The sequence below is a fragment of the Tenrec ecaudatus genome, chromosome 10 (genome assembly GCF_050624435.1).
Source record: "Tenrec ecaudatus isolate mTenEca1 chromosome 10, mTenEca1.hap1, whole genome shotgun sequence".
Taxonomy (NCBI): Eukaryota; Metazoa; Chordata; class Mammalia; order Afrosoricida; family Tenrecidae; genus Tenrec; species Tenrec ecaudatus.
In genome coordinates, this window is record NC_134539.1 from 102,637,406 (window position 1) to 102,656,047 (window position 18,642).

At 42.1% G+C, this 18,642-nt stretch overlaps 1 protein-coding gene across 1 annotated transcript in view; it reads right to left on the bottom strand.

Annotated features, from left to right (window-relative positions):
- Positions 1–249: 249 nt before the first annotated feature.
- Positions 250–18,642, bottom strand: part of LOC142458132 (heparan sulfate glucosamine 3-O-sulfotransferase 3A1) — a 120,344-nt gene continuing 101,951 nt past the window's right edge. Inside the window, exon 2 of the mRNA XM_075559178.1 lies at positions 250–871. Coding sequence (XP_075415293.1) covers positions 250–871 — 622 coding nt within the window. The remainder of the gene's footprint in view (positions 872–18,642) is intronic.

Consider the following 18,642-nt stretch of genomic DNA (forward strand, 5'->3'; position numbering starts at 1 on the left):
ACATAAAGTACGATCAACGCCGAGCATTGAGAGTAGGAAGTTGAGAGCAGTTTTCGTTGTTTTAGCCCAATGTTTGGTGTTGGTTACATATTAAAATGAAGGCATGGGTGAGGACAATCTCTTAACATTCATGGGGGGGGAGGGTAACCAAAACAAGTATTTTCAGCACACATATTAAATGGCTTCTTCTCTACCAACTGGTAAAAAAATATATTATATTTCAATATTTTTTCTTTTTAAATTATATTGTTATCCATCCCAGCCAAAGTCGTGCCCAGTCATCTGGTAGAATTTGAGGTTGAAGGGCCGGTAGAAGTCGCGCAGCCGCTGCACCACCTCGGGGTCAATCTCGGGGTGGGTCCTGCCCTTGGTCTTGCCCAGGCAGTGGGGCTTGCTGCTGCCCTCGGCCTTCTTGAGGCAGGGGAAGCCCTTGGTCTTGTTGAAGTAGAAGTGCTTGTCCGTGATGATCCTCTTGAGGCCCAGGAAGTCCTGCACGCGCCCCAGCTCGCCGGCCGGGTCCCGGATCAGCCGCTCCCCGCTCACGAAGAGCAGCTGGCGCAGCGGGAAGTGTCCTAGCCAGTGCTCCAGGTGCTTGGCGTACAGGCCGATCTGGATGGCGCTCCAGGACGTGTCCACGAGGCCCGTCGTGCGGTTCCGGAAGGTCAGGCTCTCGAAGGTAGGGATGTCCGGCCGTTTGGAGAGTGTCTGCGTGTAGTCCGAGATGGCTCTGGTGACGGGGTCCCGCACCACCACGATGAGCTTGGTGTCCTTGGACATGGCCGAGATGCGCGCCGGCGCCTCGTGCGTCACGAAGTAGCTGGGCGTCTTCTCCATGGTGATCTGCCCGTCCAGGGTCCGGGGCATCAGGTCCCTGTGCAAAAAGGGGAAGAGGCATTATTGGAGACTAAGCCAAGGTCAGCTGCCCCTGGCATGCATTGCTGCTTGGGCAGGGCCAATGAGTCGGTCCTCTACTCAAGACCAGCCCCTACACAACCACATGGACCGCTTCCCTGGTCTTGAGACATCCGGGGGACCTTCTGCAGCAGATGCGATGTTGCGATTCCCTCGTTTTCAGGGATCAGTTTTTTACACGTGGATTGGCAGGCCTTTCTTCTTAGTCTCTCTGTCTGGACACTGCTGAAACCCGCTGGCATCATAACACACTACCACTGGCTGTGCACAAGGTGCATAGGCCAGGAATTTAAACAAGACATGTCCACGAAAGCTGAAAAGTCTATGACTGAAACACCACTGCCCGCTCTATAAATTCTATGGTATTTCATTATGTCTGTGGCTAAGAAGAAAAACCACCATTCCGCTGCCCTCGGCACCATTCAACTAATGAATCACCCAGACCTCACTCTCTGATTTACATACGGAGGGCATTTCGAGGGAGTCGGGCTGCCTGTTCCAAATCCCCAGCCTACTTAATATGTGACTTTGGAAAAGTCATCTAGTGGTTCTGTTCTTCAGCTTCCTCTTCGTTCAAATGAGGAATCATAGCATCACCTAGCTTGTAGGAGTCTTGTGATATACATTTTATTATTTATATATATGTGTGTGTGTATATATATATATACACACACACGTGCATATGATCAACTAAGAAGAGTACATGGCACTTAAAAGTGCTATGTAAGATTTTGGGTTTTCATTATTATCAAAACAATACTGTAAAATGAAATCATGATCAAATGTTTCCCTCGAACTCGACTATTATAACACACAATTCCAAACAAAACCAAAAGATTATGGGTGACAGTGGGAGCCCAAAGCAATCTCCCAGGATCTCCATAGAATATAAGCCTCTGGCCCTTCCCCTCTGACCGTAAGTGAGGGATGGGAATGACCTGGTAGCCAGACAGAGTGTTGGGGATATGATTATAGCAGATTAAAATGACAAATCTGACTTAAATGATTAAAACTGTGTCATTTTGTCATTTGATCTCCCATTGGATACACTTAGAACTTGATCTGGCTTTTAATTTCTTTCCTGTTCAATCCCCATACTCTCCAAATTGGGGCTTATCTCTGCTATAATTTTTTTTATTGTTGGTAGTGGTCTTGGTTCTCTGTTATGTATCTTTCTACGTTTTTCAATATACAAAAGCCAAGTAGGGTAAATCTATGAAGACAGTAGAATAAGGGTTCCTGGGTGGGTCTGGAGAGCGGGTATGGCAGGGTGGGCAGGTGCTGATGGGTCGCGAAAGTCAAGGAGCACAGAAGGAAGAAAATGCTTTCCAAATGATTGCGGTCATGGTTGTACAACACTGCTTGATATGACTGAACTACTGAATGGCATGATGTCTGGATTATGTCCTCATAAAATTATTTTGGGACGAAAAGAAACAAGCAAAACAAAACTCAGTACCATCAAGTCTATCCAGACTTATAGTGACCCTATAGGACGGGGTAGAACTTCCCTGTGCGTTTCCCAGACTGTAATACTTTATGGCCCCTGGGAGACAGCTGGTGAGTTCAAACTGCTGACCCTGCAGTTCCCTGCCCAACTCACAACCATTATGCCTCCAGGCCTCACTTTCTTGAAACTCTCCAGGTGGCACAAATGATTAGCACTCAGCTGCTAACCAGGAAGTTGAATCTTGGAGTCCATCAAGAGGTATCTGAGAATAAAGGCCTGGAGAACTACTCCCCCAAAATTCATCCTTTGAAACCTCATGGAGCACAGTTCTTCTCTGTCCTACATGGGATATCCATCAGTTGGCATTAGCTCAGGGCTGATCGACTGCTTTCTAACTCGTTTTATAATACTCTCAAGCATATTACACAAATCACTTATCTTTATCATTCCTGAATTTTACTGTTATAAACAGTGAAAAAATATGTACTGAATAATCCATCTTTTTTATCATGCCCTGAAAACCTGCCATAATATACACTATCTTTGATTCTCTCTGCTTTTATTATCACCTGTATCTCTTAAATTTATTAAAATCTGTTTGTATCTATTATAATGAGCTCAATTATCACCTATTTTAAGTGGTCACATCAAAACCTGTGAGAGCTGGACCCTGTAAAGCAGACACATGTCAGAGAAGGAAAACTCAATAGAGCGACAGTTAAGTCATAAGACTGAACCCTGCTAAAGGTGGAAAACTTGTGAGACGCTATGTTTCATTGTATCACGCTATGCTATATTTTAATGTATGCCAAAGTAAACCCCAACTATTGTTCATTATACTCTTCACAGTTCTTGCTGGGTGAGTCTTTCTGATGAATCTTAGAATCACTTTGACCCATTACCGTCCTATGAAAGGTTTGGAAGAATACCAGGCAGACTATAGAGGGCACAACGGTTTATGCAATGAAAAGACAGATGCCGTCAGCCAGTGCTGGAGGAAAATGAGCTCTTAGACTGGTGATGAGCAGGTTGGGTCAATTTTAGAAGGTCTTGACTTCTAGGCTCTACCACTTGTCTGTCCATTTGTCATATTGCGGTGGCTTGTAGGTTGTGCTAATACCACGAGTATGTTCAAACACTACCAGGGACAGCAGAGCATCCAGACTAGTAAGATAGGGCTGACATTCTACTTTTAACAATTAGCCAATGACAACCTTACAGACCTCAATCGAGTATGGTCTAAGGTAGTGCTAGGAGATGAACCCCTCAGTTGGAAGATGCTACACAATAATGAACTCAAACATTCCAATGGTCATGAAGATGGTAAAGGACTAGACATTTTTTTCCTACTGCACAAGGGTCCCCAGCAGTCAAAACTGATTCAGCAGAAACTAACCACAGTTTCTAGGTTAAGCAGTGTAGACCACCTCTAAACTATGGTACCAAAATTTGATACCATCGGTTGTAGGTAAGAACATGGGAAATGAGCAGAAACCAGAATTAGAAGGAAAACTTAGAGAAGCTTATTTGCTCCTTTTGAAAACAAGGTTAAGGAGGCACTTCACAGGCAAATTAGGGCTTATTACAAAGAAGTGGCTGCACAATTTGTTCAACCTCTCTAGATGAATCAATAAGAGGACAAGGCTTCAACTGCATTGATAAAAAGTTTGTTAAATAAAAGAGCCTTTTGGGCTTTACAGATGATGAAATATTAGAACAATGTACTTAGGGAGGCAGTGGTTTTATTTTTGTCCTGCCATCCAGTGGGGAAGAGAGTAATGCATGAGACTGTGTGAAGCTAATGGAAATTCAGAAAGCCAGGGGCATGGCTTGTCTCTGCTCACTGGTAGCTGCCAGAGTTACCACATGCTATTCATGTAGCCTCTCTAAGCTCAGGTTCCACCTTCTCCCTGTCTGTTTGTGACATAGTGGTGGCATTCGCTTGCCAGCAGACTATGTCGCCAGGATTTAATATATAAGCAGTGTTACTCATAGGGACAGGTTTCAGCAAAATTCCCAAAAAAGACAGATGGAGTAGGGAGAAAGGCCCGGTGATCTACTTCCAAAAATCTGCCAATGAAAACCCTACGTGTCGCAACTGAATGTTGCCTGACACAGTTCTGGAAGGTGAGTCCACCTAGCACAGAAGAGACTCAAAATGCACTGTGGTCCCCATGCGCTCATGACGATGTGGGACCGAGCACCACTTTGCTCTGTTCTAAGTGAAGTCACCATAGCTAGAGCTGACCTGATGCCCACTAACAACCACGATAATCTCAGTTTATTTGTTATGCCAGAGCAATAAATGCGAAATGGAGGCACTGAGAACCACACAACAGGAGACAGTATGACAATATGGGAAGCACATCGAACACTGTTCCGAAGCGAGTGACGCCTGGCATCCTGAATTCCCAACGACGCCTGGCATCCTGAATTCCCAACGACGCCTGGCATCCTGAATTCCCAACGACGCCTGGCATCCTGAATTCCCAACTGACAGGAACACCTCATTTGATGGAGATAACAAGGCTGTGGAGAAAACCAGAAAGCGGCTTCTCTGCCATGTTCCTGGGCGATGCACACATCTGTTCATTTGAGGCCTCAACGAACAGGGTGTTCAGACAGCATGGATGCCTGGTTTCAGAGACAGGAGCTAGCAAAGCCAAGTTCTTTAGAAGGACAGAGACTGCCTTGTTAGAGTGTGAGGGAGATGAACGCAGGGATACATTTCTTTGCATGGTGTGTGGTGCACTTGTGCCGAGAGGGAGACTGCTTGGCAAGGCTTGCATCTGATTCATGACATTTTGCTACCCTGCTGTCCTGGGGATTTCATTTTGACCTGATCGGTCACACTGGGATAAGCCTGTGTTTGTGGGGCTGGCGTGGTCCGAGCAGCTGTCAGTCTAGGGTGTGGGAAATGTTGTTGCCAAGCAGGAACCATGAGAGACCTGCTAAGTAGTTGGCTCTTTTCTACCGAAGCCCTAAATCAAGTGAGTCGTTGATGATAAGAGGACTTTCAGGACCCAGAGGGCTTTCCGACTGCGCACAGTGGATCAGACAGACTTGTTCCATGACTGTGTCCACCCTGAGAATCTAAAGGCAGGAACTTTCCTCAAATAAAATCACCACTCCCTATACCATCGAGATCAGCCCCATTGCCAGGGGGGTGGTGTCCCTTGATGGCACTCCACAATGCATGTTCCCTGTGTATGTCATATATGCAAGACAGTATGTTGACACTGTCTGACCTTATTTGATTTACCCTTCTTATGAATGTGGGTCATTTTCTCTGGTTTCTACCACCCTTTGGTTGTTTTCTTGCTTCCTTGCCCTCTCACAATGACCATTTCTTTGCCCTCTCACCATGACCATTTGCTTCATTTTATTTTTAGTAAATGGCATTTGGTCAACTGGATATTCAAATGAACAAAATATAAATCTTGACCGTTACTTCTGGCTAGTAGCTACATATTTGAGTAGTAAAACCTATGGATTTTGGAAGAAAAGGAAAATTATAAGTATTTTAAGGAAAGCAATGTTTCTTGAGTCCTGTAAATTAAGTAGTTGTATAGAAAAAACAAATTATAATTCTCTATACTAAAAATAAGAAATTATATTTAAACTGACTACCAGTCAATGAGTAACAAACATGCTTCTTGATGTAAGAAATGCAAAGCACATACACCTGACAAAAATGTATATTCAGAATATATAAAGTCAGTAACAAGAGCAAGACAGAAAGCTCCACAAAAAATTAGCAAAATTCTTAAATTCAAACACTAGATGCAAAAGACAATATACATGTGGTCAATAAATAAATGTGCTCACATTCATTGGTTATCAAAGAAATGTAAATTAAGCAAATTTTTTGCATACGCTTCTTAATAGTTAGAATAGAAAGGCCAATTTTGCGTGTGGGTGATGATCAGAAACTGGACACTTGGCTCGTGGGAGTCTAAATTGGCATACATTTAGAAACACTTCTGGCAGTATCTCACAGGGGTGAACACGCCCATACACGATCAGCCAGTAATCCCACTCCTTTGTTTTATATTTTGTAGCCATTTGTATGTGTATTTGCCAAAGAATGTGTTAAAAATGGTCATAGCTAATCATAAGATCCAAAAATGTAAGCTACGGAAATAGCCATCAAAATCATATTATTTGCATCTTCTCTTACCTTCTCTCTTACCTTCTCTCCCTTGTTAGACTTGTGAGTAGTCAGTTGATTTTATTAATCCTTTCAAAGAACCAACTACTTGTCTTGTTGATTCTTTCTATTGTTTTTTGGTTTCGTGTAAATGTTCTAATGCTTTATTTTTAAATTTTTATTATTTTAATTTTATATTTTATAAGTAAATATATTTATATAATTTTATTATCTATTTTATTCCAAAGACTGTAAGCTAATTTTGAAGCTAGTTTTCAAATTATTGGACATGTTGGCTACAGTGTTGATTTACGATCTTCCCCCTCCCCCTCTCCCCAGCCCCTGCCTACACACACTTTTTTTGCGTGTTAGCTAATTGCTATAAATTTCCCTCTGGGAGTTGCTTTTGCTGTATCTCAGAGGTTTAGGCATGTTTCAAACTCACCTCCATGGCTCAATGTTCAGCAAAAGCATAGACAAGCTAAATAGGAAGAACCATGGAGAGGTATGTTCCCCTTCGAATAATCAACCAATTAAAACCAGAAGGGCATGAATTGCTTAAGGATGTGCTTTAGAGGGTTAAGAAAAAAGGAAGGAATGGAAGTAGGAAACAGGGAGGAAATCTGATAAGAGATATTGCATTGTGCAAAATCCATTTGCAGAGACATTACGGAGAATAAACCTGAATTGAATATTCTCATACCATTGACCAAAGACGTGAAATTCCCTGCCCACAAAGAGAGTACATCAGAAAGCCAATTGTTTCAGATCTTATCACTTGTTGCCCCTTAGTCCATTTACCTATCTGTTCTACTTTGTTATTTTCTGCTTTCTTTTGGACTGGGAAAAATGTAAACAATGTCACTGTTCAAGTTGTATAGAAATTGTTAAACAAAAATCTAATATGATATATAGACTTTCACTGAAAACACAATAAAATTTTTTAAAAATAGAATTAACCTCTAAATTGAATTTAGGAAAGGAATAAATTCATTTGAATTGAGGAGTTTTATATAATTAAACTGAAACTATGATGATATAATTACTATCTGTGATCAATTAAACCTGAGTTAGAGCACACATCAGGATGGACAAAATAATGTGGATAATTCAACCCTTGTAGTATGATGCAAGCTTAAAGACAGAAAAACCTGAATTTGTGTATGGATAGGAGTAAGGAAAGGAGGGAGGGTTCAATAAGAGACATACTGAGGGAACAGTGACATAGCTGAATAGCTGATTTATGGAGAAACAAAGTAATCGTGTTCAAAGAAAGATCCTCAAGCTTCAAAGGTGAAAAACGAGAGGAGCTCAACTAAGAAACAGTCACAAAGATGCGCTTTGCCTGCCCTTCACTAAAAGGGAAACAAATAAAATGTGCGCTTCTTCGGGTTGAGTTGAATTGAATTGAGTTGAGTTGAGGCTACATTAAAATATGTAGAAATAGAGGGTATCTACCTTCAACTTTCAATGGACAAACATTATTGGTTTTATTCTATAGCATGGCACAGGGGATTCTACAAGAATATGTGTCTATTAAGGCAATGTAGATTCTATAAGAATCCTACAACGGGTCCCTAGGAATGTTGTATGGGTTTAGATGCCGCTGTTCATAAACTGTCCCAAGGAAAATGACTTCAGTCCTCTGAGACTTGTTTTCTTCATAAGCAAAATGAGCCTGTTGTCCCTAGTGGTCTCTAAGGTTTTCTCACTGGAAGAGTGAATGGATGGAGTGGGACTTTAATTCATTGTCAATGTGCCAAATGTAAACCTTTGCACAGCCTCAATCTGCTCCTTGCAAAAGGGGGCCTCCACCAACTGCATCGAGCGATTTGTATAGAGAGTTAGGCAGGGCAATTGTGCATCAAAAGAATTGATTTCAAAATCGATTAGGTCTGGGAGCATGCAGCTCAAATAATTGATGCCAAGTGAAAGTGCTGAGGTTGGTTCAAATTATGGCTCGCGTAGCATTTCACTATCGCTTGGGGGCAGCAGAAACATCAAAAAGTTACGGACCCGAGAAGTTGCATTGCATTCAATCAGGAAAGTATTTGAATGTGGCCCCTATTCATTCCATACTTCTTCTGTTCTCAAAATAGTGTCCGACTTAGATGGAGAAGCTCCCATTTATACCAACTTAAAAAACAGTGTATCCAGAGCAGCCACAAATTCAACTTCAGGAAGGGCTGGAAAGGGGTGGGGTGGGGTGGGGGTAGAGTGGGAGGTTGGGACATGATAAAAAAAATCAACTTCAGACATTTTTGGAAGAAGATGAAGAAGACAGATGCAAATGAGCACTTACTGAGAACTGATCATAGGACGGCACTGGAAATTACTTCCAAAGTTTCACAAAACAAGGACATTTGAATGATTATTATATGTTCAGAGATAAAGAAATGGGCTCACACGGGTAATGTGACTTGTACAAAGACACACCATTATGGGTGAGGGGAACAGAATGAAATTCCAAGTCCACTTGACTCTCACACATGTATGCCTTCAACCTGCCCAAACCCCAAGTGACATCAGCATCATTCTAAAATGGGCATTCCTGGCATCCTGTCAAAACATATGTGTACCAAATGTGTTGTTCCTCCGTTCCTGTTAGAGTGTATATAACCCCACCCAGGATATTCCAAATAGGTAAACAACATTTTTAGTCTCTTTAAAACTATACACAGCACACCATTTTCCAATCCAAGCTTTTCAGTACTTCATGGTAACCCTCATATTAATCATGTTTCCCTACCACCACTTACTATCAGTGTAAATTGTTCTCAACACCACCAACAGAAACTCACTGTTTCCTAAACAAGGGTTCCTTCTTTCCACCTCTTTCCTGACCCCAGTAACTGCTGATTAAAAGTTTCCCTGTGTGCACTGGCCTCTTCCAGATAGCTCCTATAAATGAGATCTTGCAGGTGAAAACGTTTGCAGGATTAAAAGACTGCCTTCTGCGAGGGACGAGCATGCTACGCTGCACAAAGTTCCCTGAGTTCGAATGCAAGAGTAATGTACCTTGAGGAATAAATGAATCTATCCCATGTACATGTACATTTGTCAGCTGTTACAGTACAGAAGAACACCGTGTCTATAACTGGACACTTTGGACAGCAGAACGCACTAGGAAAAATGCACTCTTTTCATGGCTGTAATGTGGTTCCTGTGGGTCTCTGATGACGGGCCCTGGGGAGCAGAGAAAGCTGCTGTGAATTCCTGGGCTGTCAGCCTGCCATCCCTGGGGATAAGCCCTGATCAGAGTTCTATTTCTTTTCCTGCTGTTGTTACAGGGGACCCCATTCAAAACGTGACTTGTAAGACTAGAAAGCAAGGTCCCCTTAACTGTTGTGTGAGTTGGTTTCTGCAGGAGAGAAAGACGTACAGTTGTGAACCACCTCCCACACCGACTGAATCTGGAAGTGTAATTCTCAAATCAAACTGCCAGAGAGGATAAGTCAAACATCAGACTGAAAGATTAGGTTCCTCCCCGATGTTGTTTATAGGCAAACCCTTCTAAAATTCTGCCTGGGAAAGTGTAGAACGATAAAGAAACTGTCCTTGCTCTCACCAAGCTTTATCACACAATATTCCACAGAGCCGAGTTCAAGAAAGCAACACAACATCCCCTTGAAGTCTTGGGAAGGAGTCAAAAGTCAAGGATGTTTAACAGATAACTTGGAGAAAATCCTCTATCAAGAGAGAAGGTTTCTAAGATCAGATCAGCGAGAAGAACAATGCAAAATGGCATGATACAAGAGTAACCTTGGTTCATAAATTCAAATAATCATCCTTTATGGTTGTGAATCATCAGTCACTCAATTTTTCTTAGCTTGGGAAGCTATGGCACTGCTATTTTGAATAACAGCAAATTCACCCATGGTGGACAGATTTCAGAGGAGGTGCCAGACAAAGACAGACTAAGAAGAAAAGGTCTGACATGCTACTTCTAAAAATTAACCAAAGAAAATAGTATAAATCACAGCAGAACCCTGGTTAGTTCACTTGTTTGCTGAAGCAGAGCGTCAACCAAGAGTGTGATAGACTTTGAGTGAGGTAGGTTGACTCTATCACTGTAACAATGAACTTGAACTTGATCATGAAGATGAACTTCCTTGCTTTACCATCTTCCTTCCCTCTTCAGTAAAAATAGCCACATGCTGACAAACACTTGCAACTTTGTTAGAGTTTGATAATAAAAGAAGCCATTCCAATATTTAATCAGAATTTAAAAAAACCAAACATAACAACTAGGCTACTAATAAAGAAAGGTCAGAAGTCTGCACTCAGACTTTAGGAATTAATGTAGTTAAAGACTCAGGCTGTTTCCCAGTGAAGACTAGACTGGAACATGTACTCGGGTATAGACAGGGATGGGAGCTCACAACACATAGGATCCAGGAGTGGGAACGGTGATCCCAGAAGGGTAGGGGTGAGCGGGGAGAGGAAGGGAGAAAGGGAACCAATCACAATGATCGACATTACCATATACCCCTCTACAGGGAGAAGAACAACAGAAAACATGGGGGAGGGGAGACAGCAGTCAGTGTGAGAGATGTAAATAATAACAATGTACAATCTATCAGGGGGTTATGAGGGAGAGGGGGGCAAGGGGAAAAAGAGCTGGTACCAAGGGCTCAATAGAAAGTAAATGTCTAGAAGAGAATGAGGGCAACTCAACATATGTACAAACATGCTTGATTCATTAGATTTATGGATTGTGATAAGAGTTGTATGAGCCCCCAATAAAATGATTTAAAATAAACTAAAATAACTAAAATAAAAATTTAATGTCTCTGAAACACCCCCCCCCCCCGCAAAAAAAAAAACAAAACACCTCAGGAGCAAAAGACACCCTATTCTGTTAAGCTTTATTTCATTTGACCAAAACTCTAAATCTGAAACCAAACTCACTACCATCCAGTCAATTCTAACTCATATCTACCCTATAGACCAGGGTACAACTGCCCCTGTGGGTTTCAGACACTTCACATCTTTTTAAAACAAACAGTTTTATTGGCATATAATTCACATTATACAATTCAATCACATCAAGAGAAACTTTACATTGTATGAGAGTACACAGCCTCATCTTTCTCCTGAGGAGTGGCAGGTGGGTTAGAAGCACAGACCTAGTAGTTAGCAGCTGAGTGTGCAGCCCACTACACTAGCAGGGCTTCTTTATTTCTTTTGAAGTAGTATCAAACTGGTATTTTTGGACATAAACTTTTTAAAGTTAGCTCCCACAGAATCACAGGGAAAAATGATTATGAAAGTTAATTTCCATTGATCAAGAGATTGGAGATTAAAGATGAAGGCATCCGGCTATCAAAAGAGATAGTGTCTGGGGTCTCAAGGCTTGAAGGTGAACAAGCGGCCATCTAGCTCAGAAGCAACAAAGCCCACATGGAAGAAGCACACCAGCCTGTGTGATCACGAGGTGTCGAAGGAATCAGGTATAAGGCATCATCAGAAAAAAAAAATCTTACCATAGTGAATGAAGGGGGAAGTGCAGAGTGGAGACCAAAAACCCATTCATTGGCCACTGGAGATCCCCTCACAGAGGGGTCTAGGGGAGGAGATGAGTCAGTCAGGATATGATGTAGTACCAATGAAAAATACAGCTTTCCTCCAGTTCCTAAATGCTTCCTCCCCGCCCCAGTACCATGATCCGAATTCTACCTTGCAAGCCTGGATAGAGCAGAGGATGTACACTGGTGCAGATAGGAGCTGGAGGCACAGGGAATTCAAGGAAGATGATACCTTTAAGACCAGGGGTGTGAGGGGCAATACTGGGAGGGTAGAGGGTGAGTAGGTTGGAAACAGGGAACCGATTACAAGGATCTACATGTGACCTCCTCCCTGGGGGACAGACAACAGAAAAGGGGTTGAAGGGAGACGCTGGACAGGGCAATATAGGACCAAATAATAATTTATAAATTATCAAGGGCTCATGAGGGAGGGGGGAGTGGGGAGGGAAGGGGAAAAAAGAGGATTTGATGCAAAGGGCTTTAAGTGGAGAGCAAATGCTTTGAAAGTGATTAGAGCAAAGAATGTACAGATGTACTTTATACAATTGATGTATGTATGGATTGTGATAAGAGTTGTATGAGTCCCTAATAAAATGTTAAAAAATAAATAAAGAAGGCATCATTGTACAAAAATACTGTGGGAATATTTCAATTCAGTTGGAATAGAAATAAGTCTTAATGAATTCTTCTACATCTTGTTATAAACCTGACTGCAAGCAACATAAATAAATTACAAAGATAAAATATAAGTAAATTACTCAGGATCTAAAGTCTGATAAATATTTATAAACCCTTAGAAGTATGTGTGTGTACGTTTTTTCAGCCAAGTGTATGTGTTTTTTTTTCAGTGAAATTGAAGCCTAATTCTCACCAATTGAAATTGAGACCTCATGTGTGTAGAGTAGAGCTGTGCTTCATACAGTTTTAATGACTGATTTTGCGGGGGAAAGGTTGGGGGTAGGGAGTGGGTATCCAGGCCTTTCTTCTGCAGCAACTCTGAGTTTCCTTAAACTACCAATTTCACCATTGGGAGTTGAGCTAATTAGTGATTAGATACAACTAGGTACTCCTGAAGGGGAATAGGATGGTCATAAAAATAAATTCAAAAGCTGCATTTTCATTTAATCTATATTAACAAAGAATTTTTCTTGCAAAATTAACAGGTTGTTACTAAAATAGAAAATGTACTCCACTTAAGCCCTTTGCATCAGGTCCTCTTTTTTTTTCCCCTCCCTCCCTGCTCCCCCCTCCCTCATGTGCCCTTGGTAATTTATACATTGTTATTTTGTCATATCTTGCCCTATCCGGAGTCTCCCTTCCCCCCCTTCCCTGCCGTCCCTCTCCCAGGAAGGAGGTCACATGTGGGTCCTTGTAATCAGTTCCCCCTTTCCAACCCACTCGCCCTCCACTATCCCAGCATTGCCCCTCACACCCTTGGTCCTGAAGGTATCATCCACCCTAGATTCCCTGTGCCTCCTGCCCTCATATGTACCAGTGTACAACCTCTGCCCTATCCATCCCTGCAAGGTAGAATTCGGATGATGGTAGTTGGGGGGAGGAAGCATCCAGGATCTGGGGGAAATCTGTGTTCTTCATTGGTACTACCTCGCACCCTAATTGACCCATCTCCTCTCCTGAACCCCTCTGTGAGGGGATCTCCATTGGCCGACACTTGGGCCTTGGGTCTCCACTCTGCACTTCCCCCTTCATTCAATATGATATATATATATATACACACATACATATACACATATATACATATACATACAGACACATATATACATATACACACATATATCTTTTTTTTTTGCATGATGCCTTATACCTGGCCCCTTTGGAACCTCGTGATTGCACTGGCCCGTGTGCTTCTTCCATGTGGGCTTTTTTGCTTCTGAGCTAGATTTGAGAATGATTGGGGCAGGGAATGTATGGATGTGCTTTATACAATTGATTTATATATATGTATGGATTGTGATAAGAGTTGTATGATTCCCTAATAAAATGTAAAAAAAAAAACAGAAAAGAAAATAATCAGGGCAAAGGATGTATAGATGTGCTTTATACAATTGATGTATGTATATGTATGGATTGTGATAAGAGTTGTATGAGCCCCTAATAAAATGTTTTAAAAAATAGAAAATGTATGCTTGGCTGGTTTCTATCCATACTACCCAGTTAAAAGAATACTCTGTGTTACCCAAAAGCTTTCACATTGACCACTGACAAAATATCACAGGACTTTAACTATTTCCCTATAGGACAAAGAAGTAAATGCACTGTGACTTCTGTGTGTATGTATGGAGAGACAAAGACAAGTGACTAGGAGAGTGGGAGAAAAAGTATAGGAATTATCAGTTGCAATAAAGAAGGTAGAAAGACTATTTTCCACCAAACAAAGACCAAACTCATTGCCATTGAATGGATGCTAACTCATAGCAACCCTATAAGACAGAGTAGAACTTCCCTGGCAGTTTCTGAGACTATAACTCTATATGGGACTAGAAGTCCCTTCTTTCTCCCGATTATTCTCCTAAGCACCATTAAATGCTAAAACCGATAGGAACCCTAGAAATCTCTTAACTCAGACCATCATCTGGGGGGGTCTTCTAGATAAATTAGCATAACATCAAAAGGGGTACTCCCCAAAATCCAGATGTGATGTGAGGGGGATAGTGCATTTGGAGTTTGTTCCACCAGGTCAGACTATTAATCATGCTTTCTACTTAGAGGTTCTGAAAAGATAGTGTAACTGTGTGCAACAACAAGACTTGATTTTTGGCAGATGGGGGACTGGTTTTGCCACCATGACAATGCACCTGCTCACCCAGCCATCTCAGTGAGCCAGTTTTGGACAATGAGCAGCATGCCTATTTTTTCCCCATGTACCTTACTCACCTGACCTATCTTCATGAAACTTCTGTTTTTTTTTTTCCACGAATGCAGAGGGACATGAAAGAAAAGCAATTTGACAACATAGAAGAATAAAATGAGGTGAAGAAAAAAATGAGGGAGGTGCTGTCAGCCATCCAAACAGATTAGTTTGGAAAATGTTTCCAAGAATGGAATCGCAGATCTGGCAAATATATTAAATGTAATGGACAGACTTTGAAGGAGATAAGGTTGTTTTGTAAAAAATAATTAAATACACAGTTTTGGAGTGAAGGGAGAGGAATCTGGGTTTCTTTACCCCCTGATATTCCACAATATTCTATATCCTATCTATGGGTAGTGGCTAGAATCCGAAAAGTTTGTGAATAGACATCCCAGGAGTAGCTATTTGTCTATCCCAGTTCAGAGTAAAGAAGAGTGAAGAAATGAAGGCAAAGGGAAACAATTAGCCCAAGGGTCAAATTGGACCACAGCCTCCACTACCCTGAGACCCAAAAAAGCAGATGGTGCCTGGTCACTACTACCAAATGCTCTGTTCAGAATCCCAATTGAAGGTCTTAGAAAGGGTGGGAGAAAAACGTAGAACAAAATTAAAACCTTAAAAATGACCAGTCCCTCAGCAAACCCACAACAAAAGAAGAAAAAGATATGGTTATCAAGAAACTACCAGCAAAAAAAGCTTCACAGGGGAATTCTACCATGCACTCAAGGAAGAGTTGACACCAGTCCTCCACAAAGTATTCCAGAGCATAACTTTGATATCCCAACAGAGCAAAGAATATGGCAGAGTGGCAGGATACAAGGTCAACAAACAGAAGTATATTGGGTTGCTTTATATGTTAGACAGAAGCGTATAAGGGGAGATCAAGAAGGCAATTCCCTTCACAATAATCAAGAACAAATTGAAATATGTAGGAATATATTTAACAAAAAACTAAAGACCTATACAAGGAAAACTACAAGACCATACTACAGGAAAACAAAGGCGACCTCCACAAGTGGAAGAACATTCCCAGGCTTATGAATTGGAAGACTCAACATAGTAAAGATGTCAACCTTACCCAAAGCACTTTATAAGCTTAATGTTATCCTGATTCAAATACCAACAACCTTCTTTGTAGACTTGGAAAAATTAACCACCAATTTCATATGAAGAGGGAAAAAGGCCAGAATTAGCAGAGAACTCCTCAAGAAGAAAGACAAAGTCAGAAGATTAGGTTTAGCTGATATTAACACTTACTATACAGCCACAGTGGTCAAAACAGCATGGTATTGGCATAATGACAGATATTCAGACCAGTGGAAAAAAACAGAAACCCAGAAGTAAAACCATCAGCATATAGACAACTGATCTTTGATAAGGGCCCCCAAAGCATCAAGTGGGAGACGGATGCCCTCTGTAACAAGTGGTGCTGGAAACAATGGGTATCCACATGTAGAAAATGGAACAAGATGTACATCTCATTCCATGCACAAGAACAAATTCAAGGTGGATCACAGACCCAGAAGTAAAACCCCAGATGATCAGGACCATCCATGAAAGAATCGGGGCAAACCTAAGAACCTGGGCACAGGGAATACATAGACTAATTATAATCAGGAAAGGTACATGTGCAGGTGAACCTGAAATTGACAAGTGGGATCTACTAAGGATAAAACACCGGTGTGCATCCAAAGATTTCACCAGAAGGGGAACAAGGCAACCAACAGAATGGGAGAGGATTTTTAGCAATTACACAACAGACAAAGGGCTTATTACTAAAATCTATAATACCCTCATCACCTGCAAAAATAGGAAAACAGTTAAGCCCCTAAGGAAGTGGGCAAAAGAACTAAAAAGAAGCTTCAGTAAGGAGGCGATCCATACGCCAATAAACATATGAGAAAATGCTCCCGATCATTAGCTATCAGAGAGATGCAAATTAAAATAACCATGAGATAATACCATCTAACACCCTTGAGGCTAACCCAAATCAGAAGAACAGAGAGCAACAAATGTTGGACTGGATGTGGCAAGACAGGAATTCTCCTCCACTACTGGTGGTCTTGTAGATATGTACAGCCTCTGTGGAAAGCGATCTGGCGATAACTAAAGCAAATGGAAATTGATCTCCCTTATGACTCAGCTATCCTCCTACTGGGCATATTCCCAGAAGAGGTAAGAAATGGACCACAACCAGTTGTGCTCCAATGTTTATTGCAGCACAATTCGCAATTGCAGACAGCTGGAAACAACCTAAATTTCCATCGATGGACGAGTGGATTAGTAAACTCTGGCACATACACACAATGGAGCACTACTATGCATCCCTACAAAGCACTAATGATCACATTGTCGCTTCTTGGGAAGAGTTGAAGGAAATTATGCTAAGCGAAGTCAGCCAATCACAAAAGGCCAAGTGTATCACGAGTCCTCTGTGGTGAGGATAACCAGCCAGTAGGTATAGAAGAAAAGCCCCTTCACTCACAATGTATGGATTGAGGTACAGCCAGTCAGTGCGGGTCAGACCAAATCCAAGGGGGTACAAACTAATGCAACATCAATTAGGGGAAAGGGGGGAAGGGGGAGAGGAAAGGAGGCGGAGTGGGAGTGAGAAGATGGCACGATGGGGGGTGGGGGAGTAGGGCATTACCCCACCAAGGGGGAGAGTATTGGTTATATCTCCACAGAATCAGGAGTGCGCATACAGACCCCATACAGATCCCAACAGGACGCCCCAAACCACAAGAGCAACGTAATCATGAGGAGGAATACATGAAAAGATTGGGCTACAGGGCCCACCCCAACCTGAGCCAAACTGACCTGCTCCCTAGGAGTATGTGCAACAGAGAACAACACTAAGCCTACAGGTTGGCGTGAGGGGTTGGCATAGCACGTCCACACAGAAGCAAACCAAGAAGAAAAAAGCCAAAGGAGTGGTCAGTCAAAATCCCACATTGACACACCAAGCCCAGAAGACGACAGCCCAGCATGGGACTGCTGAGGTACAGAGCCGACTGTAGGGCTGACAAAAGCTCATGACATGTTGTCCCCTTTTTGGAGCACACTGGGACAGAGGACAATACTAGGGACGCACAGCATGGAGGAAGTGCGGTCTGAACTCCCTCTCAGTGGAGCAAAACAAGAAGGGAACACAACAGATCAGTGACTGGAGAAAAGCCAAACCACAATTCCCCTAAAGAGATAGTCATAAGGTGAGCAGACAGACCTGGAAGCATGCATGTTTTTTGTTTGTTTTGCTGTGGTTGCTGTATTTTTTTTTTGTTTGTTTCTGTTTGGGTTTTTTGTTTGTTTATTTCTGAGTTGTTTTTTCCTCCTTCTTACTTTTCTCTCTCCCCCACCTTTTTTTTTTTTTTTTTTGGTCAACTGTTTTCTATTGTTTTGGACTATGACATTGTTGGTATGGCCACTTACACAAGACAGGAATGAGAAGTGAGGTAGTTAGTTTATTGTGTCAACCTGGTCGATAAACACATGTGGGGTTAATTGAAGAGTGGAGGGATAAATGGCTTGGTGAGCCTTGCCTTTCCAGTTTCGGGTCACTTGCTTTGTGATGGTTGGACCAGGATGCAGATGCCTTAGCAGTACCCTGCTTCAGTTGGCAATCTCACTTCCTACAAGACATCCCTGAGGAGAAGCCACATAGACCTATCGCAATACAGCCCTGGGTGCTGGAGCAGCTGCTTGGAGACCCCTGCCAGCGCTGAGAAGC